General features: G+C 33.2%; 1 protein-coding gene across 1 annotated transcript in view; it reads left to right on the top strand.

The window, feature by feature from the left end:
- The window catches only part of LOC130890767 (uncharacterized), a 661,979-nt gene that overhangs the window by 537,305 nt on the left and 100,786 nt on the right, over positions 1-23,888 (top strand). The window contains exon 2 of the mRNA XM_057795070.1: positions 90-295. Within this exon, the coding sequence (XP_057651053.1) occupies positions 90-295 (206 nt within the window). The remainder of the gene's footprint in view (positions 1-89; positions 296-23,888) is intronic.

Here is a 23,888-nt window from a genome sequence, read left to right as displayed (position 1 = left end):
AACCGTATTGTTTCCAACTCATCAAGTATGCTCCAAATCTTTTTATATCAACCTGTATTATATGAATTACGTTTTTCTGTTTTTTTCAGGAGTAGTTTCTCTACATCTCGTTGACTTGAGGATACCGAGTCACGCAGTTCGGAATCAGAGTGCGAAACTCGAGTGTCATTTTGAACTGGACGGCGAAACGCTTTACTCTGTCAAGTGGTATAAAGACGGAAACGAGTTTTATCGTTATGTCCCGCGAGACATGCCTCCTACTCAGACTTTTCCGCTTCCTGGAGTTTCAGTCGATGTGAGTATTACTTGTTTCTCTATACAGAATTTTGTTATTATTTGAAATACTGATCCTTATGATATCGACAGATGGAAAATCGAAATGCCTTTTTCTGTCTGGAAAACAATTTACTGAACATGTATTGAAAAGCAAGAATGCTTGCATTACATATTTATGTGTGAGCTTATATTTTATTACCGGACTTATGTTATTATAAAACAGAGCGGTTAATCGACAATATAAAATTCAGAAGGTAGATATCTTCTTCGGAAAGGGTATGCAAAAATAATTAGCAATCACTTTTAAAACCACGGAAATTTCATTTTGTTCAGTAATTTCACTTACTGTCAATATTTCCATTTTTCCACATGACGCCCGAAGAGGGCGAGATATAAGGTCGATTAACAATCCGTTACTTTTGAGCGCGATATCTTTCGATAGACTGTGACGATTATATATATTATATATTTTATTACTTTTTGCGATCGGTTTCAAACAGAGGTTAAGTGAAGAAAATATTTTCCGAAAGAATGGGAATCATCGGCGCTAGAGTCGCAATTTAAGAGCAGGAGATGTAGCGCTGTATAGATGTATCGGATTATATCACAGCTTCAGGGAAAAAAAGTTATAATCGAAATGCAATTTTTTTAAAAATTCACCCTAATAAGGGCCAGTCTAATATATAAAATTTTCATGTCGCAGTGTTTGTAATTGAACACCTCCGAAACGGCTTGACCGATTCTCATGAAAGTTTGTGTGCATATCTGATATATCTGAGAATCGCAGAAAATCTATTTTTCATCCCACTGAATGTTGAGGGTAGTCCACCTCTAGTTTTTTTCCATTTCTTAGATAAAATTTAAATTTAAAAATTTCAAAAATACATACAACTCTAAATTCTCAACCCTCTATGACACCAAAAAAATACTAGTCCCAATTTTTCAACCTTTTACGATCAACCCCTATTTTTCCATTATTATCCGCAATACGATTGCAAGATGGCAATCGAATATAATAATTATAGTACGATAAATTCTTATCTACAATTTCAATTTTCTTTTTGTATCAATAGTAGCTGTCACTTTTATACGTTTTTATTTTGATTTTTCTGTGAAACACTCATGTTAATTTCACTCTGATCCTAAATTTATCATTAAGTTTAAGTGCAATAATTATTTATTATTAACTGAAAAGTCAGTTTTTACTCTTATGTAAATAAACACGTGTTATGATCTCCCGCTAACAACGGCCATTATCGTAACTGTACATATTGTACTTAACATTTTTTGAAAATACTTTTAAATCAAAACAGAAACGTGTACGTGTTTAATAAAAATACGTGTTTTATTATGAAAGGTAAGTCAAATAATAAGCAAAAACTTTGTTATGAAAAATTGCCTGTAAGTCTATTACTACTTACGTAGTAACGTATTTCCATAAAATTAATGTGGTTTGAAAAAAATTTGTCTGCCAAAAGAATACTAATTCAAATAATAAAGCACAAAACTGAATTGAAATTGAAATAGCGAAAACCGCATGTCGAGATCTTTCTCCCGTCCCGAGATATCTCAAAAAATGTGTAATGGGCGGAAATTTTTGCTCAAACTAGTAAGCTAATGAAGTAAGGGTGTGTACAATTTATTCACATTATTTAAAAATGCCAGATTTGTTTGACTGTGAATCAAATTGTAATTGGCCATTTAATATGATACACGACGACGATCTTGGAATACTTTCACGCACTTTGTGGACAGATAAGGATACGTTTTAGTGATAATGGTAAAGTAAATCATCATATGATGTTACTGGTCCGAAATGAATACCCGTTGGATGCAATATCCAACTTCAAGGCAATTGGTTTGTAAATACGTGATGTGAGATTCTATATATCATATAATTTGCTCATTTTTCAATATCGCAGAGATAATATGGAAAAATATTTATCCTTATTAAGAATTACCATCTCTTTTTGAAGACATATCCTTATTCATTCGTCATGACATGATAGTTGCCCGTCACATTATTACTGATATGTCCAGCATTTTTCAGATAAAATATATCATGATAAATGGATGGGACGTAAAAGTTTATTTATTTGGCCACCCAGATCTCCAAACCTAATTTGTTTGGATTTTTATAGGTACATGAGATTATTGAGGAATACGACAGGCAATACGAATGGCAGAACTTGAAGGTTCCCATTCTCCCCCACCTTTTACTTGAAGATATAGACTAAGACTTGTGGAATGAAAAATGTGTGCCAGTTGTTGGATAGTTTGATTATCTTATATAAAGTGCCACTGAGTAAATGTTGACGAGTTTTGCTTTTTCAATTCTATGTTTTTAAATACGCCCTCCACTTGTAGACCTGTAATTCTGAAAATTAGCTCCATGTGTTTCTCGGGACTCGAAGCTGTAATATAATCCATTACTGAGAAATGGCCCACGGCCGTTCTTAGTTGCCCACCCGGTACATATACCCAGTATAATTTTGGAATCCAAAAAAACGGTGCTTCAGTAATGGCTTTATATATAAAAGCAATCGTTTATGCTCGACGCTCCAATTCAACGGCCCTTTTAAGTGAATTGTGATTTCCATTTTGTAACATTTCTTGTTCCAATGTTCCGTTCTTTACACGGATATGTGGCTCCTACTTTTCTATTATTCGATCATAAGTACCTAGATATGTCGACGCGAAATAAATTTTTATGATTTTGAGTGAAAATATCTGATTATTCATATAATAAAATATCTAAGTTGAGATTTCTGTAACAGTTGGGGATATTCATACTGAACACAATGTTTATTGCAATAATCACACAAACCTTCACTCACAGAAATATCAAACTTCTCCATACTACGACGCCTCATACTTTAATGGTTTTTGTTTTTCCTGTAATGTAATGACAAAGTAATATCTCGTTACAAAAAGTACCCCAAATGCTTAAGTGGTCCAATTATATTTCAAATAATATCATAGCTACTGCCATATTATTATCATTTTCTAATTTCGAGATTATCAGTTGCATTGTGTGAATATTTAAACAATATTTATACTATAATGAGACAAATATAGTACAATCATATGATCAACTAGGCTTTCAAACCAACACGAGTAATCATACTGCATACCATACAAACTAGTTAGCCTTCTCAGTAGGCAGTGAAATGTCTATTTAGTCCTCTTCAAAATCTATTACGCTGGTTTGTGTCTATCTATTTTCTTTGATAAGTCTAAGAAGAAAAGTTTTCAAAATGTTGGGAGGCTTCAAAATAATTGTCTTGGGATGTGGTTTTCATTTCCTCGATATCTTATTCAAGACAAACATCTTGTTCTGGAAGATTGAAAAAATGATCTTGAAGTGCATATGTTTCAAGTTTGAATACGTCACGTTGTTAAGTCTTTGTTTGGCAACCATCAAGGTAAACGTTATCAGTGAATTTGTAAACATTTGTAAATTGATCATCGCGATTTGATACAATACTTTTATTTGAAAGGCCTAAGTCCAACAAATATAAAAACTGAAGTAGATTCTACTCTGGATGAGACTGCTCCTTCGTTATTAACAGTAAAATATTGGGTAGCAGAGTTTGAACGAGGCCATACTTCCTGCGAAGACCTTCAACGCATTTGTCTACCAAATGAGGTGACGACGAGGCATCTCAAAAATTGCTTTACATCGCATATTAACTGAATAGTTCGATATGAGATAGCTGTACGCAAGATGGGTACCACGTTTGCTCACAATAGAACAAAACCATAGTCGTGGAGATGTTTCCATCGAGGGAGAACCGGCTCCAAAAAAGCAAAACCATTCCATCTGTAGGAAAACTCATAGAGCATTGGTTTTTTTTAGATGCACGTGAACTAATTTTCATTGAAATCAAGACAATACACCAGCACGCACATCCGTTATTGTAATGGTCAAAATTAATATATTAAAGCTTAAACTGCGACCTCATGCACACTATTCACCAGATTTAGCTCCCTTGAATTATTTTCTGACTTAAATAAATGGCTCGGTGGTCAGTCAAAAATTTTCCAGCAATGAAGAGGTGATGTCGTAAGTTAATGGCGAGCTTGACGATTCTTATTATAAAAATGGTATCGCACTTATCGAACTTTGCTGGGAAAAGTGTATGGGTGATTCCGTTCTAACTGTGATTTTTTGTATTCAAAATTTCAAGATTTTAAAATTTAACTTTTCTAACTTTTTTATGCATATTATTCATCTATTTTACTGTAAAAATAAAACTCTAAGAGGAATTTACTACAACTTCAAAGTATCACGAGCAAATGTCGGATTTTGAGTTCCACGGTACTGACTCATTTATCCACGGTACTGACATGGTAACTTAAGATATTAAACAACAAGTGCATCAATTTTCCTCAGTTTGATCATAAACATTAGAATTTATAAGGTAATTAGTTTAAATCATTTGTTACGACAAAAAAAATTAATAATTTATCGGTAAATTCTAGGAATGGACATGACACGGTACTGACATTCAAGTGATGTAGTATAAGTTTTCTTTAAGTGGCAAGTTATATTGTATAAAAATAATGTTTAAATATCTTAAGAATTATTCAATTAACACAAAATTTTTATTAATTGATTATTAATTAATGACTAGTACAAAAAAACAATACAGGACATTGAATATCACAGTTATAATGGAATCACCCGTATGCAGATAAAAGGAGATAACGTTGAAAATAAAAATATATTCGTGTTTTCCTTGTTGGGTCACGAGCTATACTCTTGCTTATGTTAATTCCGATAACCTGGGAAAATACGTAGCCTGCGCTATGATTCGTGAATCCCAATATCAGCACTTACTAAACTAACTCTAATACTAAGTTTTACGTAGCTGTTCTGTTCCGTTGACCATGGAGTCATCACTACTTCCACTACCACTACACTAAAACTGACAGTTATACTTCCTCACATGCGCTTCGATAACCAAATTATCGTATTAAGAGCCTGAAGATGAACTGTTAGTTTGGTTTGGAGAAGAAACAGTGAAAAAGCTGATGAATTGATATAAGTTTGGTAGGTATCGGGAGAAGTGTTATAAAAGGAACATATCCGCACAGAAACAAATAATTAAGCAATCGATACTTTTTTGATGTAATTGTCAAATCCAAATCCAAGCAAAGAAAAAGAAGTAACTATCTCGAGTCAATACATTGAGGATCCTGGTAAATGGTCGGGATACCTGTATTAGTCAAAATCCCATAGACCATTAACTCACAAAATCCACTTTAATGTGGTCAATACTGAAGCGAATAAAAATCGCACACAAAACTTCCCATACTGTACCTGTCAGAAATTAACCACTGAATAACCAACGGTTTCTCGCGTAAATCCAATTTCCAATGTGACATGTTCCCTATAAAATGATTATTCTAAATTCTACACAACGACATTTCCCTCATCTATAATTTTTGATCGATTGGTCGGGAAATTTATATATAACTTTGCATAAAAAGCTACTTAATTTCTTTTCAAATAATTCAAGAGCGTTTTCATTTGAACTAAGATCGTAAATACATTTTCTCAAGCAATTTTGATGAAAATACTTTAAAGTACGTTTTCAAGTTGGGCTCATACCAACCGACCTGCACAATATGATTTCTCTTTTGACTGTAAATTATCTTTATGTTTTGTTGAAAGTTTTCTTCCATACATAAATCAAAATTTAGCGAAACCACGCGCTTGAAAAAGAAGCAGCCCCCTTTAAAGATAACGAATTCCAAAAGTGATTCATTTCCATATAATTAAAGAGCCGCCAATACATACAGCGGTTTTCACCGCTACCGTCTCACAAAGGAAAAATTTCTCGAAATAAGCTTGGAACCTTTTGTTGATATAATGAGATGGTTTTTTTTCTATTCGTGATACAGGTGAATTCGTTTGTTGATTCATTCAGAATTTCGTTCTTTTTCACTAAATACTTGACATTTTAGTGTCGAACTGGAATAAATTACATCAATGCTCAACATCATTCAAAAATATAAACAATGAGGATCATTTTTGTAATTTATGTAGTCTGTCAGAGTGAAAAAACAATAACTTTTGTACTGTGGAGATATGTTGAGTAATTAAAACACGGTTAGCAAAATTTGGGGGTATCTGTCGGGATGGCTCTGTTAAATTAAAATCAGTGAATTTATCTGGATCTATCGGGATCCAGTTCATATCCAGTGGCCACATTAGAAGGATAAAGGTTCTGAAAATGAAGATTTTATAGATTTAGATAAAAAGAAATGATGAGACCTGGAGCAGAAATAATTACGAAGAAAAAAGGGTAAAGGTGGAACGAGAATAAAGAAGACGAAATCACAGAATACTAAGTCGACTTATACATACTTGAATAAAAGGAACAGGGAGATTTTGTGAGAAGTTCCAAGTAGAATGAGGAAAAGGTGTTCTAGATATTAAGCATTCCTTGGTAGGTGATTTTGTATAAACTGTGGGATGCTCAATCTACAGATGCGATAAAGGTAAAATCATTCATTGGTATATCTCAGTCAGCAGAAATTTTTTAAGTCGAAAATAAAAATATATGACTATAAAGAACTGAAATAAACACATTCGCATCAATTAGTTCAATTTTTGGAAAAAAGTAATCGACGATTTGATAAAAGGACAAGAAACTAAGGAACAAGACAAACAAGCCGCAATATGAACTATTTTTGAGAAATTCAAAACCTCTAGATAGGCGTTCAATATGTTTTCTTCTACAAGAGAAAATAATTTTTTGACATTATAGGAAAGAATTTTTAATGAAAAATTATTTTGTTGTCTCGAAACTCGGATCGAAAATCAAACTAGATCCGACCAAATGTCTCTTCTCTCGTTCAACCATGCACTTGAAAATCTTCACCACACAACAGGCGTTCTTTAATTTAATTTAAAAGTACTTTGGAGTGCATAAAACTTTAATTTACGCACTGGTTTGTACGTATTTTAAAAGTCTCCGTAGTGTAGAGGCTAGAGTACGATTCTCACATGCGGGAGGTCCCAGCATCAAATCGCGCAGATGCGATTTTTTATTTTCCTACTTATGTAGTAATAATTATTTTTAGGTGGAGTTTATACAAGCCGAAAAGAAGCTTTAGCAAATTTAATAACACAAATTAGTTCCAATCTTCATTAAACTGTTCAAAATATTGATAAATATATAATATATTTTATAAAGAAAATTACCATTGAACTTCTGGATTTTGATAAAACTTTTGCAAGTAGAAAAAATATAGTATGCAATTAATGTATAGAGGCCTTTTTTCGACTCATGTTACCATATTCACATTCATCGAAAAAAGACTACTTCACACACTTGTTACATAAATAAGTATTGCTGGTTTTTTGGAGACATGTTGTTGATTCGACCAGATAACGAAACTGGTGATATGAAATATTTTATTTTGATGTTATCTATATAATGTATATATATTTATTATCATCTTTAATATATACTGCTCTTCTAACCGTACATCACTCCATGATAATCTTCCATTGTTCAAAACAATGCTGGAAGTCTTTTTCTGTCAGTTAGCTTAGGGCGCGCATCGCAATGCCGGAAAATGCCTAATTAGCTGGCGCATAGTCCTTAGGAAGAATCCATGACTTCTCCTCCTGTAATTCTTGTCGTTTTGTTCTTATTTTTTGATGCAGTTCAGTAAAAATGTGAAGATTATAATGCTGGTCAACAGTTTAACCAGGAACCCAGTGAAGGTATCTAATTCCATGAATATCGAATAAAAAACAATCATTGCTTTGAATTTTGATCTGTTCGTTTTCGCTGTTTTGGATCTTGGTGTAGTTCGTCTCTTCCAGTGCATGGATTGGTGTTTCGTTTCAGGATCATTAGTAAAAAAGATTCGTCACACGTTATTACTTCTAATAAGTTTGAGTCATTGAAGTTTCAATACAAATATATTCGCGATTTTTGTTGTTCATATGAGGGGGTTCTAGGTACTAATTTTGTACTCACTTTTCACATTTATTGCCATCCACTAGTTATATGTTATTAGTTCCATTTTTTCATATAAAATGTCACAACAATCCGTTACTGTATTTTTATGTCGATGATTTCTACAGCAAAAAAAAACAGCCCTGTACGAAGGTAACGAAGGACACTAATTTGTATATAGATACGGTGGACATCGCATTCAATAGAGTAGGCTTCAGGTTAAATAGCTGATAGTCGTTAACTTTTAGTACATGTGTACTTCTCCTTGTAGCAGCGCTAGTCTCATTACTTAATATTAACCTTGATACGTTCCATTTGAAGCATATGACGATTGAGAAAAGTGATGCGGATAGTATAATACTGTGAAAAGGTAGAAATTTATCTGCAACATTTGCAACAGAAACGGATGCAATTGGACAGTGAAACTCGCTACAAAACTAGTGTCCTGAAAATTAAAAAAATTTCAATGAAAAAAAAAACAGTGAGGGCTGTTTATTGCATGATGTCCAGGTCTACTACATCAGAATAATGCAATTCAAATCGAGTAGCTTGCAACTGAAAAATATTTATTTAGGTAACTAAATCGATTGACATAATTTTTTTATTTCAAATAGATCCGTATGTTTATCGAAAAGTATTTGAAAATACATTTTTATAGCAAGTAATAATTTCGTGATTCGTGTGGTAGAGGCGGAGATGCTAACTTCAATTATCGAATCCATAATTATCGACTTAATTAATTGATAATGGTTGAATCGAACATAAGCGAAAATTCTTCTATTCGGAGATTGAATTGTTGAATAATTAATTGATGATATTTGGATAGCCTACATTCTATATACAGTTCAAATTTGTACATTAGCATACAATGTGATGTTAATTGACAATATCTAATATCCTGTATATGAGTATACTATTTTAGAATTTTATACATCTAAACCAGTGAATTGGGAAAATAGGCAAAACCTACGTAAGTACACGAAAATTGTTTGCTTTAGCTCGCCATAACTTGATAAAGAATGTTTGGGAACCTTTCTTGAATTTACTTCAATGATTTTTGACAATCAAATGGTCGTGTTAGCCTACTAAATAACTTATACTGAATTTGGTTCCTAGGAAAACTGATAGAAACGATTTATGTTTAGTTTTGCAGGCAAACTTTTCGATTCATAATTTTTCACCGTACATAGGTATATTTGAATTACATTCAATGGACTTACTTGCTCTTTAAAATCAACTTTAGCCTTTCCTAAAGCGTTATACCTAATATTATATAATTCTTCAACGTAAGTTATTCATTTAATATCTCATCGAGATGAACCAAACTATAAATATGTATTAATATGATTGATGATTATACTGGATCTTCAATCTAGGTCGGAATTTTATTTCTAGCACTTAATTCAAGTATTATGTACGACACAATTGGCTTACAAAAAAAACTTATTGATGAATAGCGCAATGAAAACAAGATTCATGCATTTATTTCAACAATAAATGAACAAACAATATGCAAACTTTATTAACGGGCTTAAAATAAAAGAAAAAAACAATTATTATTAGAAAAACACCTTTTTATTTATGTTTAAAGTGATCAATAAGAGCTTACACAACTTAATAACTTGAGACCATTTATCTTGCAAAGTTTTCTCAAAATATTGATAAATTACTCCATCTTCAACATATGTCTAAATCTGGCGAATAGAATGGATGTTCAAGGACTGTTACATTGCGTTACATTATCATGATGCAACATTAACCCTTAAATATTGACTGATACAAGAGCTGCAGGTCAACACTTATTGGTTGAGAGTAACATTGTTTTTGAATCATTACGCTTTCATTAATCTTGTACTACACCAGAAAACTGCGTACATAACTTTTTTGATAGATATTCCAGCGTTTTGTTTATGTTAATAAGTTCTCATGGGTCACGTTTTTCCTGTCGGGTAGGAAAATCACATATATGTTTCATCACTTGTTATTATTTCCGAAATAATAGAATGTCTAGCATTATTTAAGATTTTTAACGTTTCTCGCACCCTGCCTTTTGGAAATAGTAAAGCGTAAGTGGCACCAAACGAATAGAAATTTTTTCACATAAAAATGATCATGTAAAATTGATTTTCTATCTGCGGATACAACACCAAGAGATACTTATATGGTTTGATATGTGCATATTGGATTTCCTTCGATAATGTGTCCCACTTTCTCAATATTTCCATCAGTAACTGAAAAACAGGGTCTACCAGTACGAGCCCCATCACTAAGCAACATCCGTTCTTTTTCGAATTCGCTATACAAATTACACACAGCTGATCGTGAACTGTCATTGCATGTTGCAACCGTTCAAATCCTCTTAAAATGATCTTGGAACTATTGTAGATCATAGCTATAGAGGCTATATTATAGTATACGTTAACAGTTCGGTGTTTAGTGAGAAAATCAACCACAAGCACTCCTCTCATGTCCCAAAATACGGTACACAACACCATCCCTGCTGACAGAATAACTTGGGGTTTAATTCTAAAGACGCGCATTTACTCTATGGAATATAGTGCTGTACCCGTAGTCTCGTTTGTGGTGAGTATTTGATGCAATAAATTTTCTCCTTCCTCTTCACTCCGCTATAGACTCGTGCAAACTTTCCAGCGTGTGATTCTCTGCTCAAAATTCAGAAATATTGACAATCACTTCCTTGATACTGAATTTTTCGCCCGTTTATTCAAAAATTCTGGTTTATATTTGAATCACCTTCGTAAGTGGATTGTCAGTATCTATTTCACAGAACAATCTCAATTCCATGAATAATCTACAACTAAATTGATCTCCTCTTTTGTTCACACTTATTCTGTTAGAGGGTCATCTGATTTCCCTATTTTGACCCTTTTTTCAACTTACCACATAGTAATTGAATTATTGGTACTAATTTTATTCAACGACGAACAGTAACTTGTTGGTAGCATGAAAATTTATCGACAGACACCTTGATGAATTTTGTCTAAATCTATTTCAGGAATTTCCTCACTTCTTTTTGAAGTAGAGTATTCTTTGACTTTCTTGGCTGTTAATTTGATGAACAGACTTCCGAAAAGTTATGAAGTGGACTAACAGACAAACAATTTTCTTGAAGAAATGATCAAATATTGGAAATTGATATAATAGAAAATATAGTGTATCATTTTTTCTCGAAAGGACAAAAATTTATTGAACCATCTACAAATAACTACCATTAGATGTGATTCAAACGCAATCATGATCAAGTACTCACAGAAATAATATTAGGCAGCAACTCATTTTTATCAAGCGTTCACTATAGGTTCTTCGACGTCAATTACAAAACGGATTTTTTACCATTTCACTTTAACTTGACAACGCCGCACTACTTTTTCAACAATTACAAACTACAATGTATCGTTTGAAGATTCTTCTCCTCTAGTTTCACAAAAATTAGACGTATATAGTTGAATTCATTCTTAGCAAATAACATAACAAAATGGCAAATCAAATAACCCAATCACAATCTGGGTGCACAGCAGTGCCCCCGCCAAGTCGAGCAAAAAAATGGCAGTGCCTTACCATCCTTTTCTCTAAGTAGTAAAGGCCATTTTCGACCACCCATAACTTCGTTGTGGATTGATCTAGAAGCCTGTATTTCTACTTATCAAGCAAGCAATGTATAAACACGGTATATTTCAAATTTCATCCAATTTTAAGCAGTAGCTTAATGTTGAAGTTCTTAACTATGTCAATCACTGACTGACCGCCGCGACCTTAATAACCCGAACTCTCCCTACAGCCCAGAGCGGTCCTATGGACTACACGACGTATTTTATTTCAAACCTTTTCCTCAGCCCAAATGCGTTTTATAATTTGGTTAGATCATCCTGGGTACTTCAATTATTACCCTAAACTTGGTCCAATTGATTTTTTTCATGGATGATCTTCGACTACATTGTAAAATCAAAAACCCTTTGTTTCCATATTTTTTTGTTTACTATAACATAATTCAAATAATATTTAATTAAAATTTTCTACTACCTTCACGTTACCTTCATCTCATATAATATTTTTCAAAACACTTCGCATATTTTTGCACGGTTTACATAAAAGCATTAATCATCGGTCAAAGGATATAAAAGCAAACAAAATTTTGATTTTTTATACTGTAAATAGGGTGTACCTTCAAAGTAATATGATTTATTTCGAATAGAAAATGGAAAAAATTATGTTTTTTGTATATGGTCCATAGGAACGCTCAAGGCCCTGTGAAAAGTTTTAGCGGTAAACTTTCCCTCGGGCCCAAAGCGGGCCTTTGGACCGCACACAAAAACATAATTTTTTCGCACTTTTTAAAGTGAATTTTTCCTCTATTTTTTCTTGAATACACACCCTTTACAAATTTTAAAAGTAGGAAAAATGCTTGGGCACAGGAGAAAGTTGTTCAAGTTTGGTTGGGGCTCAACGTGTTAAAGATAACACTCATTTATTATCGAAAAGTTCAGTTACTATAAACAAGATATTGCGTCTAACTTTTGAATCAATTGATTTAACCATTTGATGAGGATTAAGTTTGATTAATAGATATTCATTACTTTTTGTTTATTCTGAATAAACCTCAGGCTTTATCCCTTTTTTTTACCGCTAGCCTTCGTTTCAATTAGAAGTTATAAAGGGTAGAATATCCAAACGGATTTCTGCCACCTTTTCATTTTGAGCCGTATTTTCCGAACCCTCTGATCCATATAATGCTTTTTTAAACTTTTGTAACAAATGTATAGATTTTTAAAACGTTACATTGCACAGTTTCAAAAACCGCCGCTATTAAAAGTTTACCGAGCTTCAATAACTTTCGACTTAATTCCAGCATGGACTATCGTCATAAAATTAATTGTATTATTCATTATACGAAATTGGTTAAGTTAGCGATAGTGTACAAACAGTAAATCGTAGCTTATGTGCGTTTTAATGCCAGTAGCCAGCAGTGGACGCAATAATTAAATTAAAATCGTTGGTTAACAAAGTTTAATGTCTCTTGGGGAATGTTCATTTTATAATTATTTGATTAAATGGAATAGTTGAATTTATTTTGAATTTTACAGATACTATCTGTTTTATGAACCATGTATCAAAGTTCTATATAAGAGAAAAACTATTAGAAATTTGAAGAGAACAGCAATGAGAGAATATTAGAATCAGAAGAAGAAGAAGAAGAAGAAGAAGAAGCTCACTGAAGCTGATGAGCTTCAGTGGATAAAACTATATCATTTAGAATCAAACACACGAAGAGCTTTTTGAAAATTAAATCAGAAATGTTCCAAGAATCATAATTTTTTTTTGTTTCCTCATAAGTAATGTCTATCCATAGAGAACTACTAAAATCCGGATTAACATAATAATATTTTCACGTACTATATTACTTAATATATCTTTATCGCATTCAACGGCAATACAAGCATACAAACGATGATACTACATCAGCATGTCTTCAGAGACTGCAGTTCACCTTCGGTCTCTGAAGACAATAAACTGGTTATCGAAACGCGCATCAAACAATGTAATTGTGAATGTTGGTGTAGTGGTAGTGTAAGCAGTGTGTTCAGTAAATTAGTTCATAGCTTCATTCGACTCATGGCGTGGTCAACGAAATAGACTTTTGGAATAAAGGAAAACATCCTGATCCTTGTGTCGTGTTGGACAATGAATAAAACAAAAGTGATGCACTACATTCCATTATTTTATACATAATACCTATTTGTATAGTAATAAAATCAGTTTACCAATTTTTGTGGTATTTTTATAGATTCACATTCAATGAAAAATTTCATCTTAACGTTATATGATGTTCGATAGAATATAATTTATACTTCAGATCGGAAATTCAGGTTCTACAATTCGTGAATTTTGGTTAATTAACTTATAACTATTGTTAAGAGAAGACATTTTAACTCTAGCTAATGAGAACTACGTAAATTTGGACTGACAAAAAATGTTTCACGAATTTCCTCAATTTACTTTTATTGAAACAATCACAATATAGCACTTGCATTAAAAATAGTTTTTTAGTTACAATTCATATTGGGGAAAAATTCACTTTTGTATTACTTTCCTAATAAGATCCAATCTACTTACCATAGAATTTTAATCTACAGGCACGTGCCATTGGGATATCGATTTTGTTTTACCTTTAAAACCTTATGAACCAACTAAAATTTCATATAATTGATACGAATTTATGTTACAAATTGTTCAGCGACCAAATCATAGTTTCTTCAAATAATACTAGTCAACGGACAATAGAAGGTTAAAAACAGCTAGTGCTGTTAATCTATTTGGTTTTTTCTCATCGTTCCAATACCTTAACCAAAATTAGTAACGCCATCTTTTTTTGGAACTATAAATCTTCTTTGTTCCTTGTCTCGCTATCCGTTAGTAAAATTTCAAAATTTCTTTTGACAGTTCTTTAAGATTTTATTTCATATCAAAATATAGTTAATTAATTCGCGCGATATTATTAATCATTTATTTTATGAATAATATATTATCATCAAAAGCAAGAAAGTGTGCGGAGTACTAAGTCTCTAAGTTTTTCCAACCTCCGATCGCTCCTTGCAGACGCTACGTGGGCAGAAGAAAGGGGCATGCACTGAAGGCGACTGCGAAGCTCTCGCACTACATACTCTGCCATTGTTGACATTCAGGTGTCAGTCGGCGTTGTGCTACAGCCACGTAAATATGTCCGCCGTTGTTGATGCTTCCACAAAATGAAGTCTAATCTCTTATCAAACACTTTAGAGTAAGTTAACTTTCATCCAACCAATGAATCTAAAAATTTCAAAACAATATCCCATTTCACTCTCCACCAGGTATTAAGACCCTTCACACTAAAACAACCCTGTGTGTAACGTGTTTTGTGGTGCTGTCTACGATTGACCCAACTTTACCTCAGTCCCCAATTTTATGTGCTTCTCTGTGAATACCGAGCGAGATTCATGTTTATAGTGAGGAGGAATTTCGTCGCAATTTGATTTATTTTGGTCAGCAATAAAATTTCTGCTGAATCTCTAATGGTATCAAACCATTTTCGAGGAATGCGAGTCTTGGAATTACGTTTCTATCTGTTTGTTAGATACAAGTAAGAACTTGAAATAGCGTTCGAAATTTTATTACTTATCGAAGTTTTTTCTGAATAAATATTCCAACTAATGTTTCTGTTGATATCATTTAGATTACAAGATTTCAGATACAAACAAAAGGGTGGTTTAATAAAAAAAAATAGTATTCTGAAAAAAATATTACACTTTTTATCTTCGTTATCCTCTAGCTAAGGTTTTTTCAAAGTATTCGTAGGAAATCAAATCAAGTAAATATATTGGATGAGGAAATTAATTTTGAGGTAAGCTGCAAGTTCGGTACATTTTTCTACAATAATAGCTGACGAGCCGGTAGACGCATTGCAGAGATGTAACTATCTCTTCTCTCCAACAAATTTGTCTGTTTTTCCGAATTTTCGCTATAAAAAGTCTCATGAAATAAGCATAATAGGCTTTAACGTTGTATCCAAGTTTCATCTACTGTTACAAAGACAAAAAATTAGCTTGGATCACATTTGAAAACGTTCAAATAATCATTGGAATTATTAGGGCCAGCAAACTTTTGACCAACATTAGCTGGATTAACGGATGATGATCTGGTAGTTGGTGGTCTAACTGCTGGTGGTCTAAATGAATAGATGAAAGAAAAACACTTGAAAACTCTATATACAAACGGGTATAAGAATATCTCACCATAGAAAGTTTTAAATAGTATCAGTGTTGTTGTTCAGAGGTTGTAGAGAAATTTTGAATTACGAATAATGATTTGAGTAGATTAGACGAAAATTGTGATGTGTTTGAAGCCATTAACGTCATAAAAAATAAGATATCATGAACCAAGCTGAGGAATTTACTAATGCGCTTTTAAAAACATCAAATACCATGAAATAAAATTTTAATGTTAATATAATAGAAAAATATTTTTAAGTATTTCATTACTGTTTTTTATCGCCTTTGAAATAGGCTACTTCCGAGGCAATAGAGCATACTAATGCTTAATACAATTTTAAAACATTTATTTCATGCATCGACTGCGATGGCCTTCAATATCTCAAGCAAAATAGTTAATAGTTTCAATGGACTCATAGTGCGGTCACCTAAGCGGATTCTTAAATTTGGAAAAGGGGAGAAAGTAACACGTATCTAAATCTAGCGAATACGATGACCTAGAGCTGAATATTTCGTTTTTGGCCAAAAAAATCAGTCACGATAATATTGCAATATAACGGCGCATAATCGTGGTGAAAAATTCATCGTTTGTCTGTCCAAAAATCCGGTGATTTCCCGAAACGGCCAAGTATTATTCCTGATTGACACTCTGGGATGAATTTATGCTGAACCACACCACAGTAATCCATGAAAACGATGAGCATCATATTGATTATCGACCTACTTAGACGTGATCTTCTCGGTTTCGGCTCATTTTTGGAGCACTTTCGCTGAACTTTTTTGACATCATAAACCCACGTCTGGTCCCTAGAAATGTAGGGTCTTTATTTACATTTTCAGGCGCCCTCTTATTGACTGTTTTTGCAAAAGTAGCAGGTTTTTTGGCGTAAGTCGAGCTTTATATCATACCCAAAACAATAACCAAAACATATTGAACAGATCTATAAGAGACTTTGAGAACTTCTGCTATCTCTCCGATGACGACACGATAATTTTCAAACATCACTGAATGGTTTTTCCATAGTGAATATCACAGGTGAATTTCACGCATAATAAGAAAATAGCTGACATAGGCACAATACTTAAGATATGGCGTCCAAACTTTAAAAAGTTTGTACTAAATTGAAAAAACAATGTTACCGATTCAGATACGCGCGCATTTGAAATACACTAGTCCGGCGCAATTTTGTTCATACCATGTACATTGAAAATTGTCATTTGCAAAATGAAGGAATTTTATTGAAGAAGAGAATAAAGAAAGAAATATCTAATAAAGTAAATTATTTATGAAGATACAGGATCTCAAATCGGTCACAGTTTTCTAATGAAATTGGTTACATCTCATGGGATACTGAATATTTGATAGTAAAATCCCGTATTGAGGAAATCTCCAAGGGTAGCTCTATGAGAAGACTTAACAATATATAGTGTATTCTCTTGGAACAAGGAATTCTCAGTCAAGTACAAAGATGATCAAAAGTAGTAGTAGGTTTTGAATTTTTTAAATCAATGGATTTTACCTTAAATTCCCACGACGCACCATTTTTAGATATTAACTTTCTATCAGTCGCCTGTAAGTTTCAAAATCCAGCTCTGTCTCAGCCAATAATTTCCTTGTAGTTCATAACAATGCGGTGCAGGTAGATACTTTGGGTCAATTAGGCCCATGCGTCTAACCGGGTCATTATTTGTTTCGTTCACTGCGTGCCTGTGGGGAATCCGAGTTGTTTCCTTTACTCGGTTTCAGGTATTTGTTGATTTATTTCTTTAAAATTGAAAATTAAGAGAATAAAATGATATACACTACCGGTCAAAAGATTTTGTCCACCCTATCGTTTGCGTCATACATAACATATTTTGATATGATTATTTTGAAAAACCAATATAGTGATGATAAAACAGTTTGTAATTTTTAACTATTTAAATTTCTTATTCATCAATGTATCCTCCTTTTCCTTTAATTATGACGGTGCAAATTTTGGCATTCTCTGTAACAATTTCGACAAATGATCTCTTTGGTTCCATTCATTTTTCAGGATATTCCAAAGACGTAAAGTGGAAGTAGGACTCTGCTTCCTGGTTTCGTTCTCCAATTTGTCTCACAACAACTTAATCGAGTTGAAGTAGGACGACTGTGACGACCAAATAATCAATTTCAGTACATTCTTTCTTTCCAATTCCTTCAAATACTATTTGTACAGCTTCGAGGAATGCTCAGAATCGTTGTTATGCTGGGAGATAAACTTTCTGCCGATCAGAACGTACTATATTTTCTTTCCATTTTTATGTTCTTTAGCTCACTGTGAACACAATTTTTTCCATATCCTAAGTGCCACCCTTCCAAAAAAGCCTGCTTCCCTCAATATCCTTCTTACTTTAGAAGTACTCAAAAGCAGTTCTCTACATTCTGTGATCTGAACTGCTATATCTGAGCGTGTGAGTCGTCGATCACGTTTACCGATCAATACAATACGTTAATCTTCAGTGGTTGTGATTTTTCTAGGTCGCCCTGAACGTTTTCTTTTGCTTAAGCTGGTGGATGCATATTTTTTCACGTTGTAGTCCATAGTACGTTGTGGTATTTTTAATTCTGCGGCAACGTTATAGTTACTTTTACCTAGACTATGAAGACTGGCGTGTAATGCAAGAGTGTCAAAACAATTCGTATACAAACTCCACAAAAACACGACTTGGTCCAACAAGTATAAATCACTGCAAGTTCTTCGGTGTCACAGCGCTGAATCACATTCATAAATACTGAAGAAGAATAAAAATGGGAAGAAGAAGCATTTTTTATGGATAGAGATAGAGGAAGTAGATGAAGACGAAAGAGGACATCGAGAGAAAAAAATTAATTAACTATGTAATCAAGAGCCCACTTCAAATTTGTGTATCGAAAACCGGCCACCGTAGTAATATTCCCGTTTTCATGGAAAGATCCCGATTATCATGCCGACCAAGCGGATATTAAAATATACATGATCATCGCATTACTAATGACATCAAGCAAAAGCGATTGGGATTCCCTGAGTATCCCTCGTATAAAGATCCAATGTCGAACTATTTTATTTTCGCTGAATTATAGTATTACTTAATAGTCTGTCTAAATTCTAATGGTGAATTTTTTATTTTCTTTATGAATGAAATTCGATGTAAAATGGAGTTCTGATAGTAAATGTTTTATTAATTAGAGTTTCTCTGTTTTAACAACGGGATAGCATCACTGTTGACTTGTTATGTCAGAATATGTAGTTAGTTGAAAATATCCATAAAATAACTAATGATATGCATTTTCAACAGGGAATAAAAAAAATACATGAAACATTCTCAAGTTCGAAAAAACAAGCAATTTAATTTTAATTGAATGTATTTAAGCCAACTCCAAAAAGTTTTTGTTATTAGTTCAGCTGGGAGTTTCTGTACTTTGTCTGTAAAAGTTATTATTACTTTCACGTTTGATTAAAGCTGAAAACTTTTTATTTGAGAACTAATTGGGAATTGTTTAATTTAGCAAATGTAGAATCCGATTGAAGTTATTCTAAACCTGAACATGTACTTTGTCGAATAAAATTTTGCTTTGAGGTATAATTTTCATTTTTAAAAAATACTTTTTTCTCAGACCAACTTTATTCAAGAATTTTATTGAATTTCCTCCCATACTGCCGGAGAAACTGATCCCTAAAAGGTAATAAGAATGTGACAAATTCCTTACTCGTGAAATAATCATGCAAAAATCGAATTTGGTCCTGTATATTATCTATGGTTAAGAATCTCCAGTCAAATCAACATTTGCATCAACCACTCACATTGCTATTTCAAAGCACGCCTTATCCAATTGCCCTGTGAAAATACTTGATTCGTAATCTCAGGATTAAAACCGTCTTGCGCGATCCTGTATTATTCACAATGTTTTTAAAATCCTTTTATTAATTTATGGGCAATTCAAAGGTTTGCTTGCAGAATAATGCCATTGCTCAACTAATTTTAAGAAATGTATATTGATGTGGTAATTGCAGAACCACAAAAAGCACCAGCACTCTTTATAGTCGTTAGCTATCACTTCCCGTACAACTGTTGCTTAGTTGATATCTGCTGCTTATTTGGCACATTTGTGTGCTTTTTCGTTTCCTGGGACTCCTGTGTGTAATGGTACCCAAATAATTGATACGTCTGCTTTGGTTTGGTGGATAAGGTGTAATTGGGTTTTAATAAGGAAACTTATAGGGTGTTTGGGAAAGAGTTGTTGCATGGTTCGTATCGAGCTCATGGAGTCTGTAATTATGACTATTCTATTGTATTGATTTCTTCTAGCGATGATTAGTGCCTGTAATATGGCATAGAGTTCTCCAGTGTAGACGCTGTTATGTGAAGATAGTTGTGTTTAGATGTGTCTAAATTTCGGATTAGATTTACCAATTTTGAGGAATGTGATTAGGTTTCTTGATAGTAATGGATGACTAGTATTGTGGGGGGTTGTTTGGTAAAGTAGTATAATGATAGTTTATGTTGTTTTCATATATCTATCATATTTTGTACTTAAACCGGTGCTGTTTACTGATAGTTGATTTGCTATCGAGCGACAAGTTTTGTATCTCGAATAAAAACTATCGAGTTTGATTTATACTGTTCTACAAATGTTAAATTCGTTGTTATGATGACTTGAGATTTGCTTACTTTGATGTGGATATATGAGGTTATCGATTTGCACTAGTGTTTGTAGTTTCTCACTAAAACTATGTTTGCACTTATGAAAATGGTTTGTAGATGCGAGCTGATTTTTACACTACGGTATTTTACCAGGGCCGTCACCTTCTAAACTGTTGATACACGGAATTATCAATTACAACTAAGGAAACTTTCATGGGAATTTTAGATATTTCAAAAATAGACTGAAAAAAATTGCTCGGGACCATATCTCAACAAGACAGTTGCCTAAGGTAAAAAGAGGAGGGCACAGACGTTTATCTCTGTAAGAGACTCTCAAACATAGCGTAAAAGAATTTATACAGAAGTAAAGAGGTGCTGAGAGCCATTATTGGCGAAAAAAAAAATAAAAAATATTCAAAGTCAGTATTTACCGGGTTTATTGAATAGTAAGGAAACTTTAAGAAAGTGGAATGATTTTGCTCAAGCTCATCTGAGTGAAGAAAATGTTTTTCAGTAACATATTTGTTGTTTTAATACAAGTTTTGGCAATTTGGTTCAAAATACTCTGAGTTGACATAAAAAAATCTCAATTGAAAAAATGAGGTCCAATGCTTTTTTCTCAAAACTCAAAAAAAGCCAGAACTTCTTATTTTTTTTTTGACTGTGAAAAGAACCTGCTCAATCCCAGAGTACCTAATCACGGCCCAACATACTACAGTCGCCGACTATACTTAGAGTTCTACAGTGGTAATAGGCTCCTCGAAGGCAAAGTTGAGAATTTCTCACTAGATGACTCACCTTCCTTATAAGATAAGGTTTTGTTTACTTAATTATATTTTTTTAATACTCATGCACGCAAAAGCACTACCTTAACGCTCCTTTTTGCGGTTGAAAAAGAACTGTTCATCTATTTTGAAATTACGCAGGAGGTTCTCCACAAAAAGGAAAATGTGTTCCACAAGTTCATTTAGCGCATACAAATTATCCATAGCACGGAAATTGGCTGTGGGAATGGCTAAAATGATAATAAATAACAAAATATATAATTATTAAATATTGAGCTGTCCAATGTTGTGTTTCATCATTATTATTTGAAATATAGGGTACAGTAGTTAATCCTGCATTTTTTAAATGGCCGTTAATACGTAAAAAGTGTGTGAGAAAGCGTTTTATCACACCGGTAGCAATATAGCAGCTAAGCGTCTAGTGTAAATTCAATAAAGTTGTGGATGACAAATTTTAAAAACATCGGTGAAACAACGATCAAAAGAGGTGGCAGTGCGAGATCGCTTAAACTCTTTAGAATGTTGAACGCGTGAGGTGTAAAGAAGTCCGCGAAGATTTGCGCGTCGACAGGGTGCTGCTCTTGGAATCTCCGACAAGTCTGTCGGAAGAATCTCAAAGTCATATTTGCACCATCACCCTTACAAAACTCAAGTGGTTCAGTCATTGAAGAAAAACGATTTTGCTGCCCGACGGTAATTCTAGGAAAAGAGCATTTTTTTCATCTCTAGGGATTTGTGAACGAACAAAGCTTCAGGTAGTGGAGTGATCTAAGCCTTCAATAACTTCGCCAACAACCTCTTTACTCAGTCAAGATAACAGTTTGTTGAGCCATGTCCTCTCATCGGGAATCTAATCCCATTTTTTTTTCAAAAATGAAAGGGGACATTCTGTTACCGTGAATGCTGAAGGGTATTCGGAAATGTAAAAGTCCTTCTCCATTCTTCAATTTCGTCAACATGCAGTGCATGATCAAACTTTTATACAACTAGACGGAACCACAAGCCCCTTGTGAGCACAAATATTGTCAAGGCAATTCTCTTGATTCGTGTGATATTCTGAGCGATTCCTCCCTCCCTTTTTACCCGACCTCACACCCTGTGGTTTTTGCTTATATCTGTTATATCTGAAAAGTAACTTATACGAAGAACGGCCATATAAACTTCAAGAATTGATGGGAAGAATCCGAGTGGAAATCCTGAGAATTCCTTAGCCTCATGACGTGATAGATTATTTCAGAACCCGCCTGCAAAAATGCATTAAAAGAGAAGGACGATATTTGACCGGTATTATTATTATTAAACGTTTATTAATTACATTTTTTTTAATACACAAAATGATTATAACAAAAAATTTTGAAAAATCCACCCGTTTATTGTTCACAGCTATTTCAAAAATATTCGGAAAGGCTCTCTTGAGTAACCGATAACTTAATGCACTTGTTGCACAATATACTATCACTACTATACAACAATGCAGATGTGAAATTTCGACGCCGTCCTCATATTCATATTGCTTTGTCTTTTTTTTATTCCGAATACGATTCTTAAAACTTCATTTTCAAATACTAGAAATCTCTTTATTTTTTGTTGGTTGAAGGTCTTGACTCTTGTAGATACCGAGCATATATTTCAATTGTACAATATTAAATTATCTTGGAAGCAAATTGGGTGTTAATAATAATGCTTCATTTTCTATCATTATTTTGTTGCTCTGACACTGACAACAACGAATATTGAATTAAATTTTGATAATATGGTAACTGCTGATTCGATCGTAGGTTTATACAATCCCATTTAATCTTGCCGTGAAAAATAGGATAGGTACTCGTGGTTCCAGCATAGATTTCTATCATTTGATTAAATGAAAACATGAGAATGTCATGGCATTCAGGACAACGGATTTGTTAGTTCTAATATGCTATCATCAAGTCTTCAAAATCTGTCTTCTATAAGTAATAGATAAAATAGATCACTAATTCAGTTTTCTGATATATAACCCTATAATTCAAAATAGTCGTCAATAATTTCAATAATACTGAAATAACAATGATAAAAGCATTGAAGCAACTATGTTTCTTCATTAGATTTGAATTGTCTAACCGAATGCAAATTTAGTATCTACAACGAGCTTTAGTCTTTTTCATTGCGCGTAAAATTGATATTCGGCCATATTTCAATAGGTAGTTAAGTCCGTAGCCTATTTTGTCGGCCTTTTATGTATGAGAGTTATGTTTTGTAATGATAATTATCCGAAATAATGATACCTCTACAAATTTAAGAATTACTTTTGCCATTTGAAGGAAAAAATAAATCGATTCAACGTTCTGGTCAGTACATTTCGAAACGACTGAATAGTATAGCGTCATTTAATGACGTTATTACCACTGAATAGTATAATGATGAGTAGAGGTACGTAGGGATGGTTCTGGTTTTTT

This window comes from Diorhabda carinulata, chromosome 2 (genome assembly GCF_026250575.1).
Source record: "Diorhabda carinulata isolate Delta chromosome 2, icDioCari1.1, whole genome shotgun sequence".
NCBI classification, from domain to species: Eukaryota; Metazoa; Arthropoda; class Insecta; order Coleoptera; family Chrysomelidae; genus Diorhabda; species Diorhabda carinulata.
The sequence above is the reverse complement of the archived record's forward strand: the minus strand, read 5'-3'. Positions and strand labels throughout refer to the sequence as shown.